The 9,028-nt window shown below is 35.3% G+C and overlaps 1 protein-coding gene across 1 annotated transcript in view; it reads left to right on the plus strand.

The window, feature by feature from the left end:
- The window catches only part of LOC106756242 (vacuolar protein sorting-associated protein 41 homolog), an 18,524-nt gene extending 10,333 nt beyond the window's left edge, over positions 1 to 8,191 (plus strand). Inside the window, exons 7-19 of the mRNA XM_014638580.2 lie at positions 2,235 to 2,337; positions 2,947 to 3,050; positions 3,129 to 3,222; positions 3,328 to 3,483; positions 3,561 to 3,623; positions 3,767 to 3,832; positions 4,209 to 4,409; positions 6,317 to 6,394; positions 6,471 to 6,590; positions 6,699 to 6,779; positions 7,063 to 7,148; positions 7,277 to 7,358; positions 7,453 to 8,191. Of these exons, the coding sequence (XP_014494066.1) occupies positions 2,235 to 2,337; positions 2,947 to 3,050; positions 3,129 to 3,222; positions 3,328 to 3,483; positions 3,561 to 3,623; positions 3,767 to 3,832; positions 4,209 to 4,409; positions 6,317 to 6,394; positions 6,471 to 6,590; positions 6,699 to 6,779; positions 7,063 to 7,148; positions 7,277 to 7,358; positions 7,453 to 7,893 (1,675 nt within the window). The 3' untranslated portion in view covers positions 7,894 to 8,191. The remainder of the gene's footprint in view (positions 1 to 2,234; positions 2,338 to 2,946; positions 3,051 to 3,128; positions 3,223 to 3,327; positions 3,484 to 3,560; positions 3,624 to 3,766; positions 3,833 to 4,208; positions 4,410 to 6,316; positions 6,395 to 6,470; positions 6,591 to 6,698; positions 6,780 to 7,062; positions 7,149 to 7,276; positions 7,359 to 7,452) is intronic.
- Positions 8,192 to 9,028: the final 837 nt, after the last annotated feature.

A 9,028-nucleotide genomic window follows, 5' to 3' on the forward strand; every position in this document is an offset into this window, starting at 1 on the left:
AAGCCCTCTAGAATTATTTTACAGTTTAATTCTCAAGTATGTTTAATATTCCTTTATTATTGTTTTTCACACATCATAGATTATAGAATTTCAGAATGATATAGTCTAAGGAACTTTTGTCACTCATTTTAGAGAAAAAAAATTGATGTCTGAATGCTGTCATATGTCCATGTTACCCTTCACACTTGTACACTTTGTTATTGGAAATTTTAACCTCCTTTAAGTTTCCCGGCTATGCATGCTGTTGTTGTGATTGTAAGAAGCTATATCATTTGAAATTAAAACAGATACGGTGTGTTCTTCATCTAAAAGTTATTGCTAAAACAATATGCTGGAATTTTTTAATACATTTAAGATAGACATTGAATATAGAGAAAAACTAGGTATAGGGTTAATTTCCCTTGTGTCTAAAATACACATAGGATAATATATTTATAATGAAGAATGATACAAGTATATATGGCAGCCAAACATAAATATGGTAAATAGAAGATATTGTTACAAACAATATCTACCAATATCAAGCAATATCAAATGTCTATGTCTCTCTAATTAACCCAAAACGCAATATATCTAAGGGACATAATTGCACTTTTTACTACTAAACTGTCACTTCCATGAATTTTGCCACTGAACTTTTTTTAGCCCATTGTACCATATTAGTTAAAAAATTAAACACATTTTACCAATCCCTCAATTGGCAAACAGCTATGAATCATAATGTTGCCAATAAATAAATAATTGATACAATTCCATGTCGGCATGATCATGTACTCCTCTCTCAAGCCTTAGCCCACATCCTAACGACTCCCACACCACCCATCCCTCCACTCTCAATTATTCATTGCCACCCAAATCCCTACCTCAACTGGGACTACCCTCCCTCCTTTACTCCAACCCCACCTTTTGAGAATGTGGCTCTACTAATTCTTCCTCAAAAGGATCTTCAATACCACTTCTCCTCAGACCACTTGGAGTTCCAAGTGCCCCTTCCACTAACTCCCATGCACTTCGGATATTTCCTTTTGTGTGTTTGCCAACATCTCTAACCCACTTAAGTCTCAAACCTTCATCATTTGTAACCTCCCCCACCCACCCACCCTCTCCTAGCCCAAGTCCAATCCCCAGGATCGGACTAAAAACCTGACCACATAAACACATAGACACACTCTCTCAACAAAAACCCTTCCCAGCCCTTCCACCTAAGGCTCCAATGCAAAACCAAAAGAGTCAAAACCCTGAAAGTCTTCATATTTCACCAATATACCTTGTTCCTCCCCCTTTGTCACCACCTGGACCCATCAAGATGCAATCGGTAAAACAGTAATTTCCAGTACTATGTTTCTTAGGGTGAGAGGTCATTCGTGTTTAGCAATTTCTCAACAAAAATCCTCACATTCCTATGTGTCTAAGTCCAACGCATGGCCCTCGACTTCATCCATAATAATGATGGCTTCTTTGTGTGGATTGCAAATTTGTTGATCCTGGGTCGCATCATGTCATTGTTTCCAACCCAAAATGGAATCTAGTTCGACAACAATTCACTTACTTTATCAACAGATTGAGGCTGTTCCACTAAACCGTCTTCAATTTGTTTGGCAACATGGGCCTGTTCATTTGATTCTTCTTATGGTGGTGTATGCTGAAAATCTGAAACAAAAAATATATTTTAGCCGAGGAGGCAATGTGGTCATATAGGAATGGGAATACTGGACAGAATGGTGATGAGGTCAATGATGGTGGTCATATAGGAATGGGAATACTGGACAGAATGGTGATGAGGTCAATGATGGTGGTGAGGGGAGAGATGTAGGCCGTCCATTTTATGAGATTGTGACTGGCTTCTGAAAACTGATAAGTAAAATTCAAACAGTTAGTTAGGGTTTATGGTGCTGAGAACGGTGATAGGCCAGGATTAATGTCCACGACACACAACACTAATAGTAGAATTAACATGTGGTGCCATGCTACATAGGCCAACATTAAATTTTCAACTTGTTTTATAATTATGTCATCTGAGCTGTTTGCCAATTGACGGATTAGTAAAATACATTTAATTTTTTTAATTATATGGTGCAATAAACGAAAGATGGAAAATTTGCAGAAGTACCAAAGATGAGTGATAAAAAGTGCAATTAAGCCTTTAAATATCATGTTTATTTTCCAAGTTTTTCTAAAGATCTGAAAAAGTTAAATTAGATAACTTAGAAAAATTGATGCATTTTAATAATCAGGGATACTGAAGATCATATTGCGTGGCTTCTTCAGCATGGGTGGCATGAAAAAGCATTGGCTGTGGTTGAATCTGGGCAGGGACGAAGTGAACTACTGGATGAGGTATTATGGTTTATCCTATTTCAATCTAATTTCTAATAAAGGGTACATGTACGGCATATAATCGGAATGATGATATGTTGCATATGTAGACACTTGTTTAAGTTGATTGTATGTTTGAAAGCTCCTCAACTACTTTGTTTTTCTAGAAATCTATTACTTTATAATCATTTGTTTTGCTATCAATAACACTCTATATAGACATTTAAGATGAAATGAAATGAATTTTATAGTAATTTCCTATATAATTAGTGGTGACTGGATTATGTAAAGTAAATCTGTTGACCTGCTCAGCATAGATCTATATAAAACTTGAAATCAACTTGATTGACCGTTTTCTTTATTGTCTAGTTTCCTCAAGACTCTATTTTGAGGCAATTGGTAATTCTTATGTTTGTTTTAGTTTAGTTATTTGAATGTCTTTACTCTTGAGGGTACCTTACCGGCTTTCGGTATACCTTATTGTACTTTTCTTATCTTTAATATTAGTTCTTTTTTATAAAATAAATCACAGTGGATAAATATATTTTCTATATGCTTTGTTACCTTCTAGTTGAATTTGTCCATTTGAGTATTATGAGAAGTTTTTCATTTTTACCACTATTTTTGCAGGTGGGATCTAGGTACCTTGATCATCTGATTGTGGAAAGAAAATACAGTGAAGCAGCATCTCTGTGTCCCAAGTTGCTTCGGGGATCAGCTCCAGCTTGGGAGAGGTACAACATGTCATTATTTGCTAGTCTGTTACTGTGTTCTGATTTGTAATTTATGTTTAATGAACTGCTTTCAAACAGATGGGTTTTCCATTTTGCACATCTTCGTCAACTCCCTGTTTTAGTTCCTTACATGCCTACAGAAAACCCCAGACTACGTGACACTGCTTATGAGGTTAGCTAAAACAAAGTGGTTCTGTCATAATTAATGTGCTTTCTCGGTATCTGTAATTAACTGGCTTGGTATATATAATCTTGTGTGCTGCTTTTGGTTCTACAGGTTGCTCTTGTTGCATTGGCTACAAATTCTTCTTTTCATAAGGATCTCTTGTCCACTGTAAAATCCTGGCCTTCTGTAATTTATTCTGCATTACCTGTAATTTCAGCCATTGAACCTCAGCTAAATACTTCGTCCATGACTGATTCACTTAAGGAGGTTAGTCTGATCAATCATACTTGCATTTTTTAATCTGTTAACCACATTTATGTTAACATTTTTTTGTTTTGTTCTAGGCACTGGCAGAGTTGTATGTAATCAATGGGCAATACGAGAAGGCCTTCTTGTTGTATGCCGATGTAAGTGTTCAAAGTAATTTTTCTTGCATTCAGGCAGCCATGACATCTATTAAATGCTATACACATGCTTTATACTTGAGCATATTGTCTATTTGTTATTACGGCTAATTGACTTTCCTTTTTTGTTTGGTTGAATTTTTCAGCTTATGAAACCAGAAGTATTTGATTTTATTGATAAACATAACCTACATGATGCAATTCGTGGAAAGGTATCATTAAGCTTTGTAGAAGTTATGGTAATCTTGGAATTCTGTGTTTCTCTATAGATAGTTAACCTTACCTGATAAATTTATGTTTCATATATCTGCTACCATTCTGGGTATATTAAGGTCTGGGTATCCATGTTTGCCATATCTGATATTTTTGTATATATATTGAATGCATACAAAGGAGGATTAATGAACAAAGTACCATAATATATTTGCAAAATTGGTTGGGTAAAATTTCACTATTCCCAGAATTGTTTATAGAGTTGTTGAATTTTCTATTTTAAGCAGTATATGAGTTTTGTTCTGTCTGTACCGGTTTTCATTTCTTTATATAATGATCATTGAACTCTTATTTGTTTAATGTTTTTCTGTGCAGATTGTTCAATTAATGATGCTAGATTGCAAGCGTGCAGTTACTTTGTTGATCCAAAATAGGGACTTAATAAGTCCACCCGAAGTTGTGAAGCAACTTCTAAAGGCTGATGATAAGAGTGATCGTAGATATTTTTTGCATTTATATCTTCATTCATTATTTGAAGTAAATCCTCATGCCGGGAAAGACTTCCATGATATGCAGGTAGTTTTGTTTCTTTCATTTAGCTTTTTGCAAGCTTCCGTAGCTTTGGAATCTAAGCTGTAAGTTAATCAGTATTTAATACTTACAATTACAATTGATGAAAGCCATGTGTCTGGCGTTTGGAGTTCCACTCAACCATTCCTACCTTTGTTTCTCTCAGAAAATAAAGTAGCAAACCTCATTAAGTGATTACTCTGACTGTAACTGATTATGGTCCAAGACAAATGTACAGGAACAAGGAAACGTTAGATCCAATGATAGAGGTAATATTGGGTGTCTAAGTCCCACATCAAATAGCATGAAATGTTTGCTGGAGTATTTAAGTGTTGGCTCTTTCTCCTTAACAACAACTAGCTATTAAGGGTGGCTTCCCTAAGTCTATGGGTGCATATCAATTGGTATTAGAGTTGGTTGTCAACGACCCAAAAAGGGCTACCAAGAGAGGGTGTTAACCAATGACGAACTTGAGTGAAGTATCACCGAATAAGTGTCATAGGGACAAATGTCCTGTCCTCATTTTTACATGTGTATTTGCTCTGAAGTTTATCCAGTCTTTGTCTTGTCAATGAGATAACTGAGTTTGGAGATCATGTTTTCAAATCTTGAAAGCACTGTCTTTGCTTACATGGGTAGTAAGACTCTTTACGTGGACCCTCTTTAGACTCCACTTGTCGGGGAGCCTTGTGCACTAGTCATCTTCTTTGTTGAGAGAATCTTTGTGCTGTATCAACTGAAATTTAACATTATATTTGGATAACTTTCTTATGATGTGCCTGTTGAACATTATTATGTTACTGGTCCGAAGCCCAAATAAAAGAAATTGTTTGTCTCAGGCAATGGATAACAACAAACACAACTTGTACTAATCTGTGAGCCTTGGAAAGAGATGACATGGTTTCATTAATGATAGGTTTATACTAAAACACATAAGTGGTTTATGCATGTAACCAATCCACCTGGTAGGTTATGGAGTCTCCGATAATTGATGTGTCAAAAACTATTTGATGTCACGAATTTGGTGAAAACGCATGCATGGTTGTGTGTATTGTAATGTTAAGTGTTAAAATAATAATTTTATCAAGACATAAAGATTGGTAGACATTGAAAAGCTTGGCTGAAATGGAAATGCCATAAGTAAAAGACTTTGAGAGCTACCAGAAATCCAGGACCTGTACATTTTATTCACAAGCATGCAACCATGGATGTGAGGGGAATTTCTCTCACCTTGAGTTTGGCCTTGTGTGGTCGAATCCTTAGCTTTAGGTTTTTAGCTTTAGACACACTGTTCTGCTTCTCTAACAAGGAACTGTCCCACTCTTAAAATAAGGATATATAGTATCTCTAATTTTGTGCATCAGTGTGTGTGTGCGCCCTGGAACTAGAATCATCAGGTCATTGTGTCTATTCTGATTTAACCTAGGTTTGCTAATTTTTAATTGAACTTTAAGTAGTCGAAGACAATTGCCCTGTTTTTGTGAGACATTTCTGTGGTATTCCGGCTGCACCATTTCTGTCTCTCAATTTTAATAGCATAATATTAGTGCTGATTGCTGAGGACAAGCTCTAGTGCAGCGTAAAGTTGCATCTCGGTGACCACTTGGTCATGAGTTCAAATCCAGAAACAGTCTCTTTACACCTGCGAGGGTAAGACTGCATACAATGACCCTTTGTATACCTTCGCATAGCAACAGGAAGCCTTTTTGCCTTTTGGCTCCTGGGTTATGTTGTTAGTATTAATGCTGATTCTTGCCAAGTCTTTACTGCTCTACCCTTCTCTGATTGGTTTTGCCTGGTTGCTTCAATAACTGTCTTCTGAAGCTAAACATGAATAACAATGGTTTGTAAACGTCATTAAATTATTCTTTTCAGTCATTTAATGTAATTTCTTTTTGGTATAATGTGCATAGGTAGAACTCTACGCTGACTATGATCCAAAGATGCTACTACCTTTTCTCCGTAGCAGTCAACACTACACCCTTGAGAAGGTGATGAACCAATGGAAAACTTTGACAGTAATTTGTACTGTACGATTGTGAATCAAATTCTGAAAGTTGTTTTCAGGCTTATGAAATTTGCATTAAAAGGGACCTATTGAGGGAGCAAGTCTTCATTCTAGGAAGGATGGGAAACTCAAAACAAGCCCTAGCTGTTATTATAAACCATTTGGGGGATATAGAGGAGGTAATTATTTTTTGTTTTCAATTGAATGAGTTTGGTTTCAACCAACGTCTAAATCGTGAACCAAAACTGTGGTGATTTTATGTTTGAAGTGATCATGATATTTTGCAGGCTGTAGAGTTTGTCACCATGCAGCACGATGATGAACTTTGGGAAGAATTGATCAAGCAATGCCTTCACAAACCTGAAATGGTACCATGATAACTTAACTTTTTTACAGGCGTCAATGTGAAATCATTGTTGTATTTTAGAATATTTGATGATTTACCAACACATATAATGCGAGAAAAAAAATCTAAGCATATTTTTTTGTTTATTTTTACCAAAAAATAATACCCTAAATTTGTTTTTATTTAACCTTTAGAACTTTGATTCGAAATTGAAAAAATTAAAGAGAAATAACACCCGTTATGCTAGTATTTTGTACTTCTTCCCTTTCTCGATCTGTTTTAAGCTTGATTTTTGTAATTAATAGGTGGGCATATTGTTGGAGCACACGGTTGGAAATCTGGATCCCCTTTACATTGTAAATAAGGTTCCTAACGGGTTGGAAATACCTCGGTAAGTAATTAATGTCAACTTTGTTATCAGATCATTGATTGTATTCGAAAATACTATTAGGATTTGTGCTGGCCTAAAGTCATAGAGATATGTATCAGTAAGCACTATGTTCATTGACTGTAATATAGGCTCCGGGATCGACTGGTTAAGATTATCACTGACTACAGGACCGAAACATCACTCAGACATGGGTGCAATGATATCCTTAAGGTGTTTTTTCTTCCCTATTCCCTCTGGCTCGACCTTTGGAGCCCAAATTCTTGAATATAATCAATATCCCACTGACTTGCTGTCATTGAAATAGGCGGACTGTGTCAATCTTTTAATAAAGTATTACAACGAGGCAAGGCATGGAGTTTCTTTAGGTAATGAAGAAGATGAGACACGAGTTAAAATGAGTGACACTCGTGCTTCTCAGGTATTTGACAAATCCCTGAGTCTGAGAACTATGGAGATGAAGTCAAAGACTAGGGGAGGTGGAAGATGTTGTATATGTTTTGATCCATTTTCTATACAGAATGTATCGGTCATTGTTTTCTTTTGCTGTCATGGTTATCATACAACTTGTCTCATGGATTCCTCTTACACTAGTAGTAACAAGAAAGAAACCACGTCCCTAGAGGCAGGAATGTATAATGGTTACAATGGTTATGAGGACGATGCTAGCGATGACATTGAAGATGAAGAAACCAAGTCGGGTGGCCCACGAATGCGCTGTATATTGTGTACTACTGCTTCTAGTTGAGTGTGTTTTTGAATGTGTCCACAGTTTGTGTTTGCATGGTTGATCTTTTAGTTCGTAGTTCCATGCACCGAGAGCATTTGTGGTTTCATTTGTTGTCAATTTTATTTTTTTTATCAATATAATTAATCATGGGTTTCACTCCCCCATTTTTTGCATTGTCTCGATGGCTTGAAGGATATTCTCATTTAAGATCATGTTATCCCTTCATTGTTGATATAGGGGCTTGTAGTAGGTCCCGATAAGATACTGAGTTTCTGTCTCTAAATCTATAAATATATCTCTACATTATCGTTGTAAACAAGACAAATTGAATACTTCTAACTTTTAATATCTTTTACTATAGCAGCACCAGTTTTAAAAATTAAAAAAAGGAAAGATAGAAATATGGTGGGAATTATGAAGAATAACTATACTTTTTCTGGAGATATGAACTTCTCACGAAATATAAAGGGTGGAGAAACTGAACTTTTCCTGCGTAACGTCGCCTATCTTACATTTCGGAGTATTAAAAGAACATGAGATGAAAAAATACCTTAGGTGCCCTACAAGGAAGCATGCTGAAATTTCATTATCTTTTGGTATTTGAGAACAAAATTAACTTTATTATCCAAAGCATGTGTGTGTGTATATTTCATGTCTTTGGTCATATAATCTTTTTTGCCATGTGTATTTTCTCTGTTATAAGCCACGTCATAGTAGTTTAAACGTTTTGGGATGATTCTCTACTTAGTTTCAAACTCCTTATCTTGTCATTTTGTCTCAATGTTTCATGAATGAAACATATTGAATGTAGTGAAAAAGTATCTATGGATTAATCTCCTTTTTGTTAAATATATACAAAGTCATTTATTTATAATAGAAGAAATATGGAGTAAGTTCAAAATACAAATAAGAAATAATAACAAATTAACTAAAGATAAAACATAAATGTAAAATAAAAATATATGTAACACTCTCTGAAGTTAGTATAAATCGTATGTATCAAGTTTGTTATTAATATAGTCCATAAAGATTTAGTGAAAATATTTGTTTTTCTATTGGAGTGACATCAAATTATTAATTATTTGCAAGACGACATAGAAGACGAAATACTAACCCGAAATCGCCCTTGATAAAGAAGTAATTATTCTAGAGT

The sequence above is a fragment of the Vigna radiata genome, chromosome 2 (assembly GCF_000741045.1).
Source record: "Vigna radiata var. radiata cultivar VC1973A chromosome 2, Vradiata_ver6, whole genome shotgun sequence".
NCBI lineage: Eukaryota > Viridiplantae > Streptophyta > Magnoliopsida > Fabales > Fabaceae > Vigna > Vigna radiata.